The 20579-nt window shown below is 40.9% G+C and overlaps 1 protein-coding gene across 2 annotated transcripts in view; it reads left to right on the top strand.

Annotated features, from left to right (window-relative positions):
• The first annotated feature begins 3759 nt into the window (after nucleotides 1-3759).
• SCRN1 (secernin 1) overlaps nucleotides 3760-20579 on the top strand; it is a 36981-nt gene continuing 20161 nt past the window's right edge. Inside the window, exons 1-2 of one of the 2 annotated variants that reach the window (XM_062569267.1) lie at nucleotides 3760-3809; nucleotides 9489-9648. In XM_062569267.1, the coding sequence (XP_062425251.1) occupies nucleotides 9490-9648 (159 nt within the window). In that variant the 5' untranslated portion in view covers nucleotides 3760-3809; nucleotide 9489. Of the gene's footprint in view, nucleotides 3810-3866; nucleotides 3945-9488; nucleotides 9649-20579 lie in introns of those variants that run through there. The other variant, XM_062569268.1, reaches the window with a different exon arrangement.

Here is a 20579-nt window from a genome sequence, read left to right as displayed (position 1 = left end):
TATTTTTAAGCCCCCTGAAAAGCAGAACAATTACGTAACAGAAAATGCTGCAGCAAAAGCATATCTAGCCAAGGGAGGACATGCTACAGCCAACAGTCCCCAGCATATGATGCGTGTGAGAGGGAAAAAAGCTTGCTGACACCTGCATGACTCAAGTGTACTCAGCAGACCTGTTGCTGTGGTAACTAATCAGAAGACTATAACCTCCTTTGAATGAGTGCCATCTATACTGCACCAGATGGCCGATAAATCACAGAGTGGCATTTTCTGTCTCTTGTATCGCTGTCCAATCTTTTCATCTCTAGGTGCCGTGAATTAATTTGCAGCAATTTACACGTGGATTATTCAGACATGACACTAGAATAGGACAGAAATAGGCTTCAGGTGTGCCATCACCTTAACAGATGCCTGCACCACCTGTATAACACCACAACTATTTTTTGTTCTATGCCTTAATGTTTAAGCTGTCGTGATTTTATGAAGAATACTAAGCTGAGAAAAACACTATGCTTAAGTTTTGATACAACTTCTTTAAGAATAACAATATAGAAGTTGCATTACTTAAAAATATATGATGCTTAGACCACAGCTGATTCAGACCCCCCTTCCAGTTCACTAGTCGGTTACAAACATTTCTGCACAGGGAGCATCAGAGCAATCATAGTATATGTGAAGATAAACAGGATCGTTGAATAACAAAAGAATACTGTTGTCCTTGTATTTTCTGATTCTTCTTTACCAGTACTGGTTTATTTTCTCAGGATGACAAATTTCCTTCTTCCACCCATCTTCACTATTATTATTATGAATCTTAATCAATCTTATTGTCAACTGCTTTAGCCTCTCTGTGACAAATGCTCCTCTAATATATTGAAAAAGCTCCAGACACACAGGTTTTATGAGCCAATAATAAAAAAGTCCTATAATACCTTTTACTGCTATGAAAATAAACATGTTCTCACCGATTGTAGTATTATGAGCTACAGCAAAGAAAACTATAAAAATGATGAAGATAAAATAACAGATTGATGCTTTTTGCTAAATCCTGCCATTACACCAGAAAAGGCAGCCTTTGTGAATGGTAATGCAATAGCTTGGTTGAGTGGTTCAGTGCTGGGTCTGATAGGTTTCCAGTCATCGAGGGTCTAGCACTGTGCCCAAGGTCCTTGGAGCACGCTCTTTTCTTCTATCCACGTGACACTGGTTAAGCCGTTGTGTTCTGTTATGTCATTTTATATAATAGAGAAATGAATTACTGTGGTGTGTGAGTAAGAGTCTGACATTTAAGCCTGCCATTGTGCCTGCAATGACATCTTACGTACAGCTGCAGCCTGTTCGCATTTGCATAGATTAATCTTCAATGGTATAATTGGATAAAGAGGCTGCAGCTAGGGTTTCTTTTCTCTTCATCGTTTGGAGTATTCACTGAGCCTAGCAGGTGACATCTTTATTTCACATCAGAATATTGCACCTGCCACCCTCTATCTTTCTTTATTATGGACGAAGCCCTCTCTGGTGTGGCAGAAGTACTCTTCTGCTCTGCTGTCCTAACTACAAAAAAAACATATATGATTATTATCCTAGGGGCTTGCAGGGTTTTCCAGTGATATACAGGGTGAACTCCTCTGTATTTGAGAAATTTTTGCTCCTGTAACACGTCTTAAGTTTAGCAGAATGCCCTTATGAGTATAGGCTCAGAATCCTGAATTAGAAGCAACCAGCTAAATTTGTTCTGTACGGTTCCAATTCATCTGATTTTTATGTGCTCTGAATCAGTGTTCCATCAGAGAGCAGAATAGGCCTAAGAAGATGGCTTGAAATATTAAAAAAGAATACCAACAGGAGTTTTTTTTTAATTATTATTATTTTTGGCCATACAACCATTTCACAAACATCTATCATGATTTTTTTTAATATGATTTCAAAAAATTGACTTTTTTATTCTGTGCATTAAGCTGACACCTATCCCTCCAAACACTATTTTCTGAGAAAATTAGTCCTAGAGATTGTATCCCTATGTGCTACTCTCTCTGAATTACAGAGGGAAGTATTTTGGAAATGATGGATCAAAGAGATTAGCGCTGCAGCATCTAGAGGATATGGGACTCTCATTCTGCTGAATAGGCTTTGGTCTCTAAGGACTTTTTTCAAAGAAAAATAAAAATACAAATACAAACTATGTGTTTCTATGTTTGCCTTCGGTTTCTTCCTTTCGTACAGGAAACATCAAGTATTTTGACTTTCTGTTCTCTAGAGATGTGTTCTTCCTACTTTCCTTTTCTGACTTTGCATCCTGCTAGGAACCCATCTTTTGCAAGAAAAAGAACCCATGTTTTGTATAGTCATAAACTCTGCTGTCATGTTATTAAAGAAAAAGAGCAAATAATCAATAGGTTATAACTTTGTCCGAAATATAATAATTATATATTTTCTATCTACATAGCAATTTCCATTCAAAGATTCCAAAGATGCAGCTGCGAGTAAATGCTCACCCTGTGTCATTTATGAGGTGGTTTAATTGCCATAAAGTTACAAGATTTATCCAAAGCCAGGCAGCAAGGTTATGGCAAAACGACATACGCCTGAGGTCCCTTGATTCCCAGGACCCTGCTCCAGCCGCTCGTCCTTGCTGCTTTCCACAGGTCGTGGCAGCTTGCAGAGTGTAAGCATCGAATATTTCTGCTTAAGCAGCCTGCAGTCATTCTGTAGACAGCCTAATTATTCTTAGGTAGATTATATTCAGCCATAATCATCTCTAGCGTAATTAGGAGAACAGACTTAGTCATCTAAGTGAGCATGATAGGGGTAATGTAAGTGGTGTGTTATAGGATACCATTTTAAAACCCTTTTAAAACTGCACCTGCTCTTTTCATCAGCTATTTTTTCAATTTTAAGAAGCAAGCTGTATATGACGTGGTTCAAACTGGGTGTAATTCCAGAGCAAGGAGTTTGGCCTGTTATGTTTGACTTGTCTCCATTTGACTGGTATAAACTTCCCAGCTTTTCAATATCGATTCAAGTCACTCTTTTAGTCGGATATTTTCAGCAGGAGATATCCAGCCTTTTTTTCTCCTATTCTTTTGATTGCAAAACATCCTTAACTCTGATAACAGTACAGGAAATCAAAGGTCTTGTCTAAAACACATAGCAGAAGATCCTGGAACACCGGGGGCTCCGTGATGCCCCTGCTTTTGGATCAGAAGCGCTGGCCTGAGTGCCGACTTTGAGGCCAGCCCTTGCCCGGGCTGCTGGCATGCCCCCGGAAAGGTGCAAAGCGTTGCAATGTTTCGCATCTGCCCACTGCACGTCGGACTGGGAACAGCAAATTGATTTTCCCTGCTGGTCACCGAATGAAGTTGCAAATTCCGGTCTGCTGCTAGGTTTGAGGAGAGCAGGGTCCGAAGCCCGTCCACGACTCCCAGGCCTGCGCGGACCTGCGGACCCTCCGCCGCCCGCCGCGGTGAGCGGAGGCTTCTCGGGACGTGGGCCTGGGCTTGTTCCTTCTTCTCCTGCCGCGTCCCACGCTAAGCGAGAGTTACTCGTCCATAAGCGCTGCGGTGTCTTCGATGCCGTCATCCCCCCCTCCCCGCCATCCCCTCGCCCCCCCCCACCCGCCGCTGGCGGAGGGACACGCGGGTCCGGGGTCGCATCACCGCCGCGCTCTCCGCCGCGGCACCGGCCGGGACTCGCCGCGCGGAGCTGTTCGGCGGCGGCTGCGCCTGCTCCCGCCGCCAGGGGCCGCCGCCGCCGCCAGAGCGCAGCGCTGTGAGGAGCGGAGCGGAGCGGAGCGGAGCGGGAGGCGCCGTGAGGTACGGAGCGGCGCGGCGCGGCGCGGGTCTACGGCACGGAGCCGGGCAGGGCAGGGCAGGGCAGGGCGGCTTCTCCCCTCTGCCCTTGCCCCGGCGGCCAGGCCGGCCCCGCTGCGCTGCGCTGCGCTGGCGGCGGTGAGGGGCGGCGGTGAGGGGCGGCGGGGCTGCCCGGCCTCGCCTCGGCTTCCCCGCGGCCGAGCCGCCGGGCCGGGGGCCGCGGCGCAGCGCGGAGCCGGTCCGGTCCCCGGGCGCCGCGGCGATGCCCGGGCGGCGCCGCGCATCGGCGGCGGGAGGCTGCGCGCACCTGCGGCGGCGGCTACCGCGCCGCGCAACATGGCGGCCTGGGGCCGGGGGCGGCGGGGCCGCGCGTCCCCGCGGCGGCGGCAGCGCTGCTCCCCGGGGCCTCGCCCCGGCCGCTTGCGCGGGCTCCTCCCCCCCCCTTCTCCTCCTCCGCCGCCCGTTTTGAAGGTGCCTTTTCCTGCCCTCACCTTGAAATCGAGGGGGGCGATGGTTTAGTCACTTTTGTGCGAGTCTGCAAAGCTTTATTCGCGGTGCTGTAATTATCCTAGAGACGATGCTTGACCTGACCCGGCTTTTTAAGGCATTTTCTGCGGTATTTATAGTAAGGGGAAGAACGGTCACGTTATGCCAGCTTCTCAAGCAGGATGTAGCTCTGCCGGGTCCCCGATCTTATAAGGGTATAAATCTGTTCTCGTGCAAAATTTCCGTAGAGGTAGCCGTGAGGGAAGCTGTCCACGCCTCTGAGCTGTGAGACATCAGATTTAGTAATCTTGGGCAAGTAGCTGTGTCGCAGTGGACTTGGTAAATGCAGCGATGTACACCGTTTTTGTTAAATTCTCTCAGTTTCAGAGCTAATAAATGTGTGAAGTCAGGGGAAATAGAGTAACTGACTCGGTTAATTGTACGCTGTTACCATTTAGGCTGTTGGTATAAAATCTGATTTAGAACTAGGGAATTAAAACACTTCTAAGCATGCTGTTTCCTTCAAAACATGCGCACAAAACCCTCTTAACCAGCTGACCAAACCTCAGAACAAACTCTGTCGTATGCATTTAGGATCTTGATCCCCATGAATGTAGGGCTTTCACCATAAGGTGAATCAACTCTGAAGTTATATTGATCCAGTCATATTGTTATGATTTTGAAATTTAGTTTAGATTCCAGAACTCACACAGACAGTCTGAAAAGATAGATGTTAAACTGAGGTAGAAGCTGTGGATGGAATACCTCTATTGATACAAACATTTTTTTGCTCCCAAAAAAGTATTTCTGATGCTCAGAGTTTGAGATTTCTGTGACACTTGTAACTTTTTTACTGATAAAATAGGACGTCATAGGCGCCATTTGTTTGCTCTTGCTGAGTTTGGTATTTTTTGTCAAGAGCTACTGAATTTGGCTATCCACCCTCTCTTAGACGTAGTCAGAGGTGTATGCTTCACACAACTTGTGTTTGGGAAAGTGTGCTAGTTATATTAGAAGCTTCCCATAAGAATTGCTTTATCGAATATGGACATGAAGATCTGTGAAGCTGGATGTCGCCTCTGTAGCGTATTGGCTTTCTCTTTCTGTAAGCTGGGCAGAACCAGAAGCTACACAGAATTGTTATTCCTGCCTCTCTGTAAGCTGTTGAAATGTCCAGTTTCTGACACAAAGTGTTACACTGAATGGTAATATTAACAAACTCTGTTGCTAGTATTGCAACACTTGCTGTTGTTTGGGGTTGTTTCTTAAACAGTCTTCCAACCGGATACTTTGATTTTGTTAAGATGTTGATGTTGCTAATTTGAAATGACTACCCTGTCACTGTGCATTAGCCACTTATGTGTGGAGGTCGACAGTCTTGCCTGTGCAGTGATCGGGACCTAACTGAACAGCAGAACTGAACAGCACTGGCTCTTTATAAAGAGGGGAAGATACTTTCCTGAATACTCAGCAGCAGTTGACTACTAGTCATTACACAGTTGTATGCTCTTTATATGCTGGCAGCTCCACACTAGGGTCTCTGCATCAGTGACGAAAACAGAAAACCTAAGCAGGAATACAGGTATAGAGAGTGTTAAAAATAGCACCTTAGACTGGAGTCTAGAATAACTGCTACGACAGAAATAGTGTTCTGTCTGCTTGGAGACTTATTAACTTAAAATTACTTAATTACTTAAAAGTACATTGACATCAGCTGAGTGAAAAGTCTGTATAAATAATGAATTTCTCCTTGTATGCACAGTCTGTGATGGAAATGAGATTGAAATCTGTTATATTCTGGATGACTGAACCTAATTTGTTTTTAAATAGAACTAGTTTTCATTAGCATCACTTGGATTACATGAGGCAAGAAATAAGATTCTATTTTCTTATGAAAGATATCTACTTTGAAAGGTCAGTTGAGGGTGTATTAAACACTTAAAATAGAACTAGTTGGTTAGAGACTGTAAACTTTCATAACAGCTGAATTCTTACTATTTTATAAGATTTTTAAATGCTAAAGATTTCTATTGTGCTCATTTCGTGTCCAGTATCTAATTTTCTAGATAGATTTAAGAAGTCTGGCAGCTGTTGTCAGAAAGGTTTCAATTTTTTTCCACATACAACAAGAGAAATATTTTCTAATCCTTCCAGACCTATGATGAATTTTTACAGTGAAATGATTGAAGGGAGCATACTGTGTAGAAAAGGTTTGAAATGCAGCTAGGCTTTACGCATGTGTAGGGACTTGCTACTATCTGTAAATCATAAGTAAAAGTAAAGTTACTGGAAAAAAATGGCTGTCACAAGTCTCTTATAAGAAACTTGATTTTGCTTATTTCATCCAAAATTCATCCTTCTGTAATTTCTGGTAAGTTTTCAGCAAAGTAGGAAGTGAAATAGAAAAGAGAATGAACTTTCTCAGTTCTAGCTAAAGAAAAGATCTCTTCAGCTGTGAGATCTTAAGTTAAATGTAAAAGAGCTTTTAAGATTTGATTTTACATTTTCATAGTCCACTTCTTTTAGCTTATTGCCATGAGAAAGGAGTTAGCAGCTGGAGGAAGATTACTTGTTGTTCCCATTGACTGCCATCCTGATAAAAGCCAACTGATAAACTGACAGTTCTTCCTTCCTGGAGGCTTTTTTCTTCTTTTCCTTTTTTTAGGGGGGGGGGAGACATTGAACTTGGTTTGCTAAGTTTCAGTATCTAGTGACCCCTTTTGGACTACTCGTCTCAGGTATAGCTAGAGGGACAGGCAATCAAAGCTGAGTCGCATTTTTACAGGATGCGGCACCTCCATCAGGTGGTCAATAAGTTTCACTCCCTGGGTAGGTGGGGAAAGAGTCAGTTTGACTAAGATCTCTTCATGAGCTGTCCAAATCATAGGAATGCACAGATCTGGCACAGTTTTGTGCTCTATCCTCAGGAATGCACTCTACTTCTCTAATTTCTTAATAAATGCAACCTTCCTTCCTTCTGGTAAATCATGCTTTAGAATTGCCCAGATTTTCAGTTTGAAAAATAACCTTACAGTGCCTCCTACGATGTGAACAATAATATTATTGTGCCTTTTAAAATGTCATCTTTGCTCTGTGCCTGCAGCCAAATGAATTTTGTTTTCCGTTTTTGTTTTTGGAAACATTGCTTTGCTTTGCTGCAGGATGTAGTGGTCACATATCTGCAATTTGTGTATAAGACACTAGATTTGTAAATGGAAATAAGCTCCTGTCTCAGGCACATGAAATAATTTAATCCGAAGATTAAAGAATATGTTCAAAACTAGCAAGTAGATGCTAAACAAAGTGTTCGTGATTGATCTGAGCTTTCTCCTGCCACTCTGTAAAACCAGGAAAGAGTTAAGAGGATATATTGCACCCCCTATTCAACATATTCTTCCTTTCCTGATGAGACAGCCTTAGTAAGCTGAACCCAAATCTGAGGACCCTTGCTCAGATACTGCTTCTCACTTTTTCATTGTAAATGTTTCTTGCAGAATAGGTCACTTGTCCTTTCTGGTAGTGATAAAAACAGATCTGTTAAAATCTTTAAACATTACTGAAATACTTTGGAAGCATTAAAACAGCTGGGTTTCTGCTTTGTAAAAAGCCAAAATATAATGAGAAAAAGTTAAACATTTATATACAGAAACAGGTTGTATGTCTTCCTAAAAACTTTAATGTACTCTTTGGAGTTTAAGAGCAGCTCAAACCCTTTTGCAATGTAAAAATTACAGAAAAAGCTGTTGTCACCTGAACGCACTCAAAGTTACTCAGTTTGGAGTTCAGCAGCCTCTGTACTTCAGGTATCTAAAGCAGGTTTTGCAGACCAGCTTTAATTTGAAGGAAGTATAGAAGTGAAGATGGAAAAGTTAGGATATCTGGTCAGTAAAACTATTGTTCTGATGAAACTGCTGTGGAAGGCTGAGGTGAAATCAGTGTTAAAGCTCCCATCCTTGTTCTCGTGGATGCCTACATTGGCTTGGAAACATAATGTTGATTATCACCAGGGATAGCAACAATGGAGTATCTAGGACGGTCAGGAATGTGTTTGGAAAACTGGGGGAGGTTTAGTCTTCACTCTGTGACAATGCCTTGGTTATGTCTGTGCTTTGCTCATAAATTAGCTGTTATGTTTGGGTTATGATCTAAATCTAATCTTTTGAGTAGTTTTTCTTCTAAGGAATCCCAATGTATTTATATGTTCTTACCTGTCCAGGGTACACTGGAAGGGAAGATGAACATATTTGTTCATTTCTGGGGAGGGGGAATGCAGTGGTAAGAACTGCAAAATGATTGCAGTAGGCATCTGCGTTGAATGCTATTTTAATAAGCAATAATCTCCCTACCTTTTCCTTTTGCAAGCGTTATGTGTCACAAGTCATCCTGAATGGAGAAAAATTGTTAGATACGGCAATATATATAACACAAGTTACAGTGGTGCTGTAGGCCTGAAACTGTACATTTTAAAATAAATATGTTGTCATTATAAACACTTAGAATGTTTGTGCTACCCTACAGGCATTTTAAAGAATATTCACATTAGCCTGCATAAACAAATAAACTGCAATCAATTAACTTTAAGTAAGAACAGCAATGCAGACAAACCACAGAGGAAATAAAGTGCAATTAGTGTTTCAGTTTCTCTCTGATTTGAACAGATAAAGTGACAGATAGCTTTTGCCATAAGTGTGCTATATCTTTGTTCTGTTTCCCATTACACCATTATCCTCCCTCAGGGATCCCTCAAACATGTTTTCTCTTTTCTTTTTATAAATTTTCAACTGCATGGGAGTGATGAGACTATTTAAAATTCTCCTGTCTCTGCACTTGTCTGAGTCAGCAGAATGCCTACATCTAGGTAATGCGTTCCTGAACAGCTCCAGTGCAGAATATCCTCTTTCTATCCATTGGGACAGTCATCTTGGCTTTTCTGCTGTTCTTTATGCTTTCACAATGCTTAAGTAAAAAATGTCTTAACATCACAATAATTTATATTATTAAACACAGATAAGCCTACTCTGAGTTGGCCTGTTTTTCACTGTCGTTGCACAGTCAACTGAAAAATAAAGTGAACGTGTTTTTTTAGCCATAACAAGTATTGGTAAACTGAATCATTCTCTAACACATACAGTTACTAATTCGGTAAACACTGTTTGTTTTTGTTCTTGCTTTGTTTACTCTCTTTTCCTTTTTTAGGATGGCTACAGCTCCCCCAAGTTACTGTTTTGTAGCTTTTCCCCCACGTGCAAAAGATGGGCTGGTGGTGTTTGGAAAAAACTCTGCACGGCCTAGGGATGAAGTGCAAGAGGTGGTCTACTTTGCGGCTGCAAATCATGATCCAGGAAGTAAAGTCGAGGTAAGGTTTAATTGTTGCATTCAAACTATGACAAGTGACTATCACTGCAAGAAATGATGGCTGTCTTGTTTTCTTGTTGGATTGTGGTGTCCTTGTTCCCTTTATTCAAAGTGGTCTTGAGTTGGGAGAAGGCAAGGTTTTTGAAAGTCCCTACAGTGAAGCTCAAAGCGAGTGATCTGTACTTTCTCCAGCAGGCAGCCTGAACTGCTCAGATCTCAGGTATTTGCAAGTGTAGGCCAGAGACTGTCTTTTCCTTTTAAGGGAAAAATCTGCTGGTTAACTGCAAGTAGAAGCAACTTTTTCGAAAGTTGATTGTTTTAAGTGTTAGTTTTCTTGTTGGTGGTTGTTCTTTGACAGTTGTAATAGGGCCTGACTCTGCTAGGCCTGTTGCAAACCAGATTGCAAGCTCTTTGAGGCACAGATTCATTGCTATCAAATAAAGAAAAGAGAGGAGAAAAACAAGACCGTGGGATTTTTAAGCCAAATATAATTCTTGTATAGTTGGTCATGGTGATGTGGCCTCTAGCTGAGGCACCTGCATCATGCTCATTTTGAGTGCTGTAGCTTCTCTCTGAATCCAAACTGGATGCAGAGTCCTAAAGTTGGACTCTGATGCCATGGATGCAAGTTCAGAGAGACCCTACTGGAAGTCATGTTAATTATAATCTGTTACTGCAGCTGCATTTTAATGACAGGAGAAATGAAAGGATAAACAGATGTGGAAGGGTGAACAAAGGGATAAGTCAGGTGAGAAGACAGGAAGTGTTTAGTGACAGTGGAACGAGAAGACTGAACCTGTGGAATGAAAGTGGAGAGTTGATGTGAGTAGCTGTTTGAGCAGAAGATTCAGAGCCCAGCAAGCACTGTTGGTATTTAGAGAGATTTTTGAGGCTCCAGATTCTTACTCCTTCTGGCAACAGGGAAAGCAGGAATTTGAATTCAAATTCAGGCCCTCCATTCGGCCTCCTCCCTTCCCTGTGGCCATGCAGGAGGCTGAGGGCACCAGCTAGTCCACACCAGGCTGATATCTCTCCTCCATAGAGATCCTTTTTGGAAGAGATCCTAAGGCCAGTTTTTCCCTGTCCCCCAAGTAAGACCACTTTTGAATTTCAGAGGACCTAATGCTGTTCCTCTTTTGAACAATTAACACACTCAAACATTCAAACTGCTACTGACATGTGGTACAAACTGGGCATTATTAAATGGTTTAATCTTGAATATAAAGAAATCCCCTCCCTGTGTCCAAAAGCACTAACTGCTGTTAACTGCAGTGCTGCGTCAGTAGCACTGCAGTAGACCTGTGCTTATATGCAGAACACAACTGTGACAGTGAGAAGACAAGAAAACTTAAAAGCAGTTTTTTAAAGCTTCTCTTCACTGAAGATGAAAATGAAAAAAACCATACTTGCTAATATGGAAGAAGAATTTCTAGCAGCTGCTCTTGAGTCTTTGTAGCCTCAAAGGAGAATGCTTTGTAAGAGCTTAATGTTGGAACATTTGATTCTTTTGGTCTTTTTGCCCCATTCTTTGATAAGATTATCATGATTTGTTGTAGGGTGAGCTGAGCCATATACAATGTGTTGTGAACCCCTTTCTCACCTCAGGATTCACCGGTTTAGAGTCTTATACAGAATTCAGTCATAAACTGGACTCTTGCTTTTCCAGGACTTTTGGAAATGTGATAGCCTTTGCTATCAGGCTTCACTCTGTTTTTTTTTTTTTCTTTTTTTTCTTTTTTTCTTTTTTTGATGGAGGTAAGGTTTGTTGCAGTGAGGTGAAGATCTATTATTACAGGGGACTGGAATGGGTTAACATCTTAATTTTTCTTGTTTTTTTAAGTAGGTGCGTACTTTGGCTTCTGCCCAGTGTATCTACCACATAACTCTGCATTAGATAGCTTGAGGTTTCACATGTACAGTGGTGTAAAAAAAAAAAAAAGTCTTCACCTAAACTCTTACTGTTTCTCCAGTATAAAAACATCTTCAGTTGCTCTGGGATTAGTGCAAACAATCTCTTATCACTGCATCTTCCTCACCTTTTTCATTCAGCATTAAGTTCTGTCAGAATAACTTGGTTAAAACAAGCTATTGATTTTGATTGTTTTATTGGATCTAAAGGCTGTCTTGCGTAGCCCTGTAGCTGCTTTCCTTCAGAGAGATTTAAGCATAGATTTACTTGACAGTTTTTCTTTAAAGTTCAAGCTGTTTTACACCTTAATATTTGTAGAGTTCAGTCACAAAAACGTTTCTAGCAAATATCCATGTTGGAGAAATGGGATTTTCTTTAGAAACTACCTTTTTTTTGTTTTCTTTTCTTTTCTTCTTCTTTTTTTTTTTTTTTAACTGGCCACTTCAAGGTCTTTCAAAAAGCACTTAAGAATTTCAAAAAGCCCCTTTATGCCTTTATGTAGAAACTGTGAATAACCCAAAACATCAAGACAGATTCTAGAACTAAATTTTCAGGCTGCTAGATTTGCCTGTAAACTTCACTGTTTTATAAATTTAAGGATACTAGTTAGTGAGAATAGCTTCTGTATTGCAATTTAAAGCATACTAGGTAATCATGACAGCAGAATAGAAATAAGATCTCATTTTTGTCATTAATTAGCTGAACTGTATGCTTCTGTCTCCTATTATAGGAACCCGTCTAGCATGCTGCTTTGTCTTAGGGCAAAGACATACTTAGCTATGTATATGCAGAGCTTGTGCACAGCTTATTAATTCCCTGTGTACCCAGTGTTAATGTGTTAACCCTAGAAGTTAAGCAGAGTTCTTTTAAACAAGCTTACTTAGCTGTGAGTGTTTGTTAGCTGATATGGGAGAGGAGGAATGTCAAAGCTTCTAGATGCCTTTGACTTACTCGGAAATATTACTTTGTTCTATGAATGAATCATTGGCAATTTTCATAAATTTTGTATTTTTTGCCACAACTTTCCTTCTTGCATTTTATAAAAATGAAACTAAGTAGGTCTAAGAAAATGAAATGTACCAAAACCCCAAAATATATTTAACTGTTTTCATGCTACTGTTTTTTCCAAGTCAATAAACCTTTGCTTCTCTAACTAGACTTTCTATATCCCCTCATCCATCCTCTCCTTTTTAACAAATGAACAGCTTTTCTCTCCATTGCATAATGTGGCTTTGTATTGACTTTTTTCTATAATACCTGATCCTTTACCTTCACTGGGTAATGATGGTGGGCTTATTTTTCATTATAGTCTGTTCTTTGCAGGTAATATAATCCAATGTGTATTGATCTGGATTGCTTTTCCATGACTCCATCTCTCATGTTCTGAAGTCGCATTAAATGGTGCTTTTGAACACACTTATAACACAGATCGTTTTCTAAGGCTCGCTCAGGAAGTCTGTATCTTATTCATGCTCGGTGCTGCTTGTGTTTGGAAATGTGATAATGCACAATGCAACCAAAAATGCTGGAGTAGTTTGGCCAGGTTATTGCCTTAAAGGAATCTGGCAGGCTATGCAAAATAGCTGCCAGCCAGTTTGTGGTAAGGCACTGAACAAGGAAGAGGGGCATTCGGCGAATACTGCAAGTCATTTTAAGCTTGATCATTGTGGCACAACCTACTAGACAGTAACCCTGCAGCTAACTCATCAACATAATTCCTTCTCTTTGTGTCAGCAGGTTCCCAAGACCCCGAACAATAGGGCTTTTCATTAAGATCATTCTGTGTGTGTCTGTGCGCATCTGTGACGACTTCCTCAAAAGTTCTTGTTTTGCATTGTAATTTTGCAGTGGCAGACACTGGTCAACATTCTTGCTTGATGTAATGGTCATTCTTATAAATACATGTGCACAGGCAAAATACTGTTCCCTTAAGCATAAATAGGTCCCTTTTTCTGAATTCCTCTACCAAAAGTAAATGTATGAATCCCCCCCCATACTGATTTTTAGTGTTTTTTCACAGAAGGAAAGAATTCTTGCTGTTTGAAAATCTTGAGTGTTAAGATGCAGGCCTGTGCCTTATTGTTAAGGTATATTTACTGATTAGATTTCTCTTGTCATCTGGTAGCCTGCTGCTGAATTGTCTTTGCTCAATTTTCTAATTTGTTTTTGTTTTAGATCAAACTCCATTTCTTCTAATCTGACCCTTTTATCTGTGATTTGAAAACAGTTGTGATTGCTACAGGACAGAGCTGTAAAAACTCTTTATCTTGATAGCACTCAACTTCTTAAGAGGAAATGGGGTTGGGAAAGAAGAAAGGATAGTCTATAACAAAGCTCACAGCACTGTTCTATCAAATTGTGGAATATGCCAAGATTTTCTAACATCTTGGTGTTAAATACTCTACTAGGCTTGAAGCCTGCCCTGTGTCAGGGAAGAGGGAGTTTGTGTCCTCTAAAACTTCATGGGAGTCATGCCTTAAAGATTCTTTTGTTTTGTTTTGTCTACTTTTAATATTTTTTTGGAAAAGGATGCAATCCTTTTTTTTTTTTTTTTTTTTTTTTTTAACTTGCTCTGAATTTTCAGAGGACCAGTAAGATCTTTGCTGTGCTTTGCTCTGAGCCCTGCAGATGTGCAAACTCAAGCCTAAGTCTAGGGCCTCTGTTGTTGTAATAAAGATAAAACGCTTGGAAAGTAGGCTTTGACTGTATTAAAGTTGGCTGCATCTCACCTGAAGATGTCTTAATTCTAGTAATTTGTAATGTAATCAGCAGGCATCATTTAAATTATACAGTTCTGATACACTTTGATTCTCTCATGCCAGCTGTTCGGGTTATCTGGATTATATCTGGGATTAAAGTGTTCAGAATCTGGTAACAAAAGTCAAGTAGCAGCTGAAACTGTACTGAGAACTTGCTCTTTGGGAGGCCTCCAAATTAGATTGGCAGCATTGCAGTTATGTTACCAGAGCCCTGAACATGGCCCTGGGCACCCCTGTGCCATGCAGGGCACCTCCTGGGGTAAGTCCTGGATGGCTGGAACACTTGAAACAGAGCAAGATCTGGGCCCATGATGAAGCTTTTCATTTATCCCAGTAAAAGTCTGTAGTTTGAAGGCTTATATTTGAGACGCAGATGAGAGGCGAAAAAAGTGAATTCCTAAACTGAGACCTGATAACTGGCTGCGTGAGCTGCCCATCTCATGGCACAGCCAGACACCTGTTTCAGCTAACCTTTCGACTTCACACAGAGATAGAGGAGAGGCAGGGTGCAGGCAGAGAGTGACTAACAAAAGAGAGAAAGTGGATGCTGCCTTCAGCAGAGTCTGTTGCTTGGCTAATGTGAGCTTTTTCTCTGTTCTGCTCCATTGCAGGTCACTGGCCTTTAAGCTATTCTGTTTGACTTTGACTTGTAACACAGTGCACAAGCCAGCAGCAATTCGGAGGTAGATACCATAGCCTCTTGGCTGTTTTTGACTCCTCAGAACCTATGTTTTTACTGTTGGAGTGCTGCTGCTTTGCTCCCTTCTGTTACCAAAGCAGAACTGTTTAACTTGAACTACAGATTTTTACTTTAACTTTTTTCTCTTTTAATCTGGGACAGAGTGAAAGAGGAGGGGGCATGGTGGAATTGTTTGTGTTTTGTTTTACCTTTTTTCTTTTCTTTTTTTTTTTTTTTTTTTGAAAAAAGCTATTATATCTCAGTACAGTCTCAGGAGACTGATAGATTTTTAACTTACAAAAACAAAAGAGAGAAATTCTTGATTACTAAATCAGTTCTGGCATACTGTATCTCCAGAGAGTGCTCTTTGCCTTGAGTGCCTTGCTGCATTCACTGGTATTTTTTTGTTGTTGTTGTTTAAAGACTTTTATATTACATGTTGTTGAGTTCATTTCCATAGCTTGGCTCACATGCCTAAGGGTCCTTAATAGCTTGGTAGAGTAATCCAGAGTGTCATTCTGCTGTTTGGCAGGGGAATAGTTCAGCTTTTTCTAGCCTCTCAGATTCTTTTCTAGAATAAAATCCACCTATCATCTTTAGTTACTGCCATTGCAAAATGGTAGTTTCAGAGATCAGAGGCTTAGAGATTCAACTTTTGCAGTTATTGTTTGCGATGAATAGAAACTGGTAGGAGCAATATGCAGTACTGTTTCAGTACTCTTGTTGCTTACAGAAGTTTGTCAAGGGTACTAGGGCCTTCATAAAGAGGGAAAAACTATTCCTAATATAAATAGGTAAAAGGTTCTTTTCTGTGGCAGAAGTGGTTTTTGTTCTGTATCTGTAGACTTTCACTACACCAACAGTAGTAGTTGATACACCTGGCAACCTGAGGGTAGAGGTGTTACTCTGGAGTGTGTCTTTGAAGGCTGGCAACCTGAGCAAAACTCCTCTGGAGAGAGGTATGATCACCATTCTACCTTGACTGTGCACCTACTAGAACTAGAGCTGATTACTTTAAAGGTACAGCAGTCTCCTCTACTTTCGATCATAGTGTCTCTGGCACAACAGTATCACTGCTAGTAGGGAACAGCATCTCACTAGGGTGCTTAATGGGATGTTATAAAGTCCATGTGCCTACCATTGCATGCTGGTAGTGCTGCTCAGTGCATAAACAGGCAGTGGTAGCAGCATCAGCTTGCCCTATCTTTTGCCTTGCATGCTGCTGCTTGCATACTTCTTTTTCAGCAGTCAGTTATTTCCCACTCATGTGTGCTCTGTTGAGGGTTTTTTTTTGTGTGTAAATAAGCAGCAAAAGAAGTATCTGTAAACTGCACTCTCTCAGGGTCATCCAAAGGAGATGGCCTTGAAAGGCTTTCTGAAACAACAAACAATATTTTAACTTTCCAATCCTTCACTTCAAGTGTGGGAATGCCCATGTAGCCTGTATCATCCAAAGAACTGCCTGCCCAGCCAGCTCCAACCAGACCATCAGTCATAGCCTAAAGACTATGGAGGCAGCATGCTGCAAGGCTGCCTCATTCTATTTTGCCACCCCACTTGTGGACAAGAGGGTTGAAATCAGCAACAATGCAACTTCTTTAATTGCAATTTCTCTAATTACTGTGACAATACAGAAACTTTGTCAATTTTCAAACATAATGTGATGCTGCAGTGCTTGAGCTAGTTAAGCAAAGAGTTAATACTGAAAAGGAGCATGGATCTGATGAGGTGGTGGTGAGGGAGTATCTCTTCCATAATCTATAATCTTAAGGCCTTTTTTCAAAGATCACTTCTTTCTAAAGCATTCTCTGACTGTTGTCTTTGTTTTTCAGGGCTGAAGCTTGTGATTTCACTGATATTTCATAATGACCTGGCTGACAGTGCTAGGGATCAAGCTGTTGTAGCCTGAATACAGTAGAAGCTGCACAATAGTTGCTTTTCGTTAATGAAAGAAGAAATCTCTTGTGTTATGTCTGTCTTCTCTGTTTTTGGAATACCTCCAACAGAGATGCATGACCTAGCTAGGGGGGAAGGTACATTTGTGCTTTGTACTATATTTAGAACTGCCTTGATGAGATTCTTTCCTTGATACCGTAAGTGAAAAAAAGTCATTAGTTTCCAGCCTGTCTCAATTCTCTTTAAAGATGTCTCTTCTCATCTCTTGCATGAGAAGTCTCTGCTCTTTACTTCTGTATTTCCTGATCTGCAATTACCATCACAGGGCATCGTGCCAGTTATGCCACTTTCAGGACTGGAGTTCTAGCAAATCAATTGAGTTTGACGCTTCACTCACCAACGGCCATTGCCACCAAATGTATGTTCTCACATTTTTAACATTTATACTGTAACGGAAATATTAGTGTTAGGAAACCCTGATGTGGAGGGCTTCAGGAATTTTAAAGACAGAATTGGCAGCAGGCAGGATCACAGTAGTACCTGCTGTCTGTTTGATTTGTCATTGCCTAGGTTGGCAAAACTCTCACTAGAACAGGATGCTATGCCACTGCGCTGGAAGGATTTGCCAAATTAGTAGGGCACAGGAGGAGGGACAAGGAGTTGTGATTTGTGCTTTTTTTTGGAATCACGCCTTCATTCGAGCTCCAAATTCTAGCAATCTAGTGGCCAGCAAGCTTTTAGCTGGACAGTGTTGTATTTCACCTGTTATTTTCTTTGGGTCTGGCTGCTAAGCGTGTGTTTTGATACCTGTGGGATAGATAGCAGTGGTTTGCTGCACTGCAAATCTGATGACCAGCTTCAGTATCAAATTGCCTTTAGAGCTGCTGTGTCTTGAATCCAGGTGGACAGCCATATTTCTGTACTTCCTGCCTCTTATTCCTAGCGTTAAGACACTTACGTATGGCAAATTGTTTTCTGACTTTGTTTTAAGACCAAGAGGATTGGAGATAAGAAGGGTTCTTAAGTTTAAAATGAGCAGTATTGTTAGTTCACATCAGGATCCTAGTTTATTGAAAAACACATACCTATTACTAAGAGATATTAACTAGATACCTGTCTTACGGTAGCAGTTATATTGACTGCCTGCTTTCCTGCTTACTGGAGTAAACAATTTTAATGTGAAAGTAAAACATCTTCAGGGATTTTTCATTATTTTCAATAACCAAGGCAAAGGATGGGTGAGCAAATACCAAATTTATGATAATTTTGCAATGCTGTGTCATCCACTGGCAGATTGACATAGTTTTCTGTTATTTAGTTCTTCTAAGACAACTTATATAAATAAAACGTGAACATTGTGCACATAGATTATTGTATGGAAGCTGAAAACAATAATACGGAAATATGTCCCGTGTTTGGTTATTGTTGGATTAGGGAACAAGAAGAGCCAATGTAGAAGGTGACAGCTGTATTGCATCAGTTTGCTACTTCACCAGCTCCCCACTGTGCCCAGCAGATCGTCTCTGTTACGGACAGAAATGTGTCCATAAATGAAAGAGGTGCGTAAGGAAGTCTCAGGATTCCTGCAGTCAGGTTTCTGATTACACAGTTATAAAGCAAAGACATTTCTTGCAGAATATTCTGGATCCTTTAAGCATACAATTTCCTATTTCATGTTCCTTGGTTGCTCCTGTTGACAATAAAATCTTTATAAGAGATTTTGGCCCTGGTATTTGGTGGCAAGGATAGCCGGAATGTGATGTTTTTGCAGAGAAAAAGCTTTCAGCTTTTCTTTTTTTCTTTTTTTAAGTCTACTTATTCCATTATTTTTCTTTCTAGAAAAGCAGAGCTCCAGTGCAGTAACTAAAACAAGTGCAAGCTGTTATAACAGGGCTATTGAGTTGGAGAATGCCATGCAAGTGCAGGTTGATGAAGTACTGAAATCTCCTTTGAGATTTTTGCTGTCTTTTGCTGAGTTGAGAAGGTACATACGCAGTGCAGCACTGCAGGATGGCTCCTGCTTGCTGACCACATGTGAGATGCAGGGAGACTTGTGCTGTGCTTGTGTTGGTATCTCCCTGGCTACACACCTGTGTTGTTACATGTGCCTGTCATGTCTTCACATGGCTTATGGGAAGGGGCTTGGCCTGGCCCCTTGCCTACTACTATAGTTCCGTGTCCTCCTTTGCATATGCAAGAGATAAACTCTCTCTCTTCATTCACACATGCACATTAAGTGCTTTCTCAAACAGCAGTGACCTGTAGCTCTGAAAAAATTTGCACAGAATGTCAAAAACAAGATTTGTTTCCTGGCAGCTTGAATGGAGAATGGGAAGTTCTGATCAGATGACTGTGCTGGCATGGCTTGGTTTGAAAATAAAACAAAGGGTTTACTGTATATGATGATTATTATTAGGTGGATCTCGGTTCCTGACTAGTGTCAGGTGTTTCTGCACCTCAGTAGATGGGAGCACTGTCTCTATGAAATCATAGTGTATTGCTATATAAGCAATTTTGTTTCTGGCTTGGACAAATATTAGAGGTTTTTTCCAACAGATAGAGTAGATAATTTCCTGCTAGAGTCATTGCTTAAGCCAAAAATCAAAGTTAAGTACATAGTAAAAAGAAAAAGGGGAGCATGTCCCTAACCTACTTTTAATTCATTAGAACAGAATAGTTGTTCTCACTTTAACTGAGCCATGCATCTGCTGTGAGAAATTATCCCCTTATAGATTGCCAGCAGTTTAGCCTGTTCACACACAATTCCTTATGAAGGTGGCAAACTCATTGCTTTGTATCCTTTCATGGTTAGGGAGTAGAGGACTCTAAAAACATCATCTTTGAATAAAGACAATTCATCATACATTTTAATGTGTAGTAGATTAACTATTACTATAGAATTGTTGCTCAAGACTGGAGGCTTAAGAAGATACTCTGTGTAATCTTTAGAGGGGAAATGCTGGTTAGAAAAAGACAGCTTCTTGCTGCTGGTAATCCTGGACTGATTCCTTTGGCTTTAGTGTTGAATATAGACACAGCATTTACTGGTGTGGCAAGCAGCTTTCAGTTTACAGGTACATTCTTCTCATCCTGCTGCACTCTGATAGGTCTGACCAAATACTCCTCCAGAAAAATGTTGCAAATTACTTCCTGCGTGCAAGATGTTGCACCAGGTATGCTAGCCACTAAGAGTTGTTTCATAAATACTACCATCGGTTTTGGTTGCCTCAAATGAAAATTCTGTGGAGTTTAGTCCTTGAAGAACTTAATATGACTTCAAGATTAAAATGTGAAGCATACTACTTTGACTTGTACAGCCCAACGACCTAGCAATGGATCAAGCTCTCTTCTGTGCTGTCTGGGAAAACAGTGCTTATTTTTGAGTCTTCAGGCAAAAGAAAAGAAAATATGTGAAAGATAATGAATGGGTCCTTTCTTCCTTGCCTTTTCAATGATTTCTGTGCAGCTTTCTTCTGCATTTTTGTGCTGTCAGAATATATCCACAGACGTCTGAGTACAGTAGGCCATTTAAAATAGCAAAAACATCAGTTTTAAGCAAAAACAATACCAATGTTTTTCTTTTTGTGAGCGTTTATCAAGGCATTGCACTGAACCCTTTCAAGTCCTGATTTCTCCTTCTACTAACACCAGGTCTGGTCAGCTGCAGGGGAGACAGTAGAGGAGAGGAG

Source organism: Rhea pennata, chromosome 2, assembly GCF_028389875.1.
Source record: "Rhea pennata isolate bPtePen1 chromosome 2, bPtePen1.pri, whole genome shotgun sequence".
NCBI classification, from domain to species: domain Eukaryota; kingdom Metazoa; phylum Chordata; class Aves; order Rheiformes; family Rheidae; genus Rhea; species Rhea pennata.
This window is presented reverse-complemented; position numbering and strand designations above follow the sequence as displayed.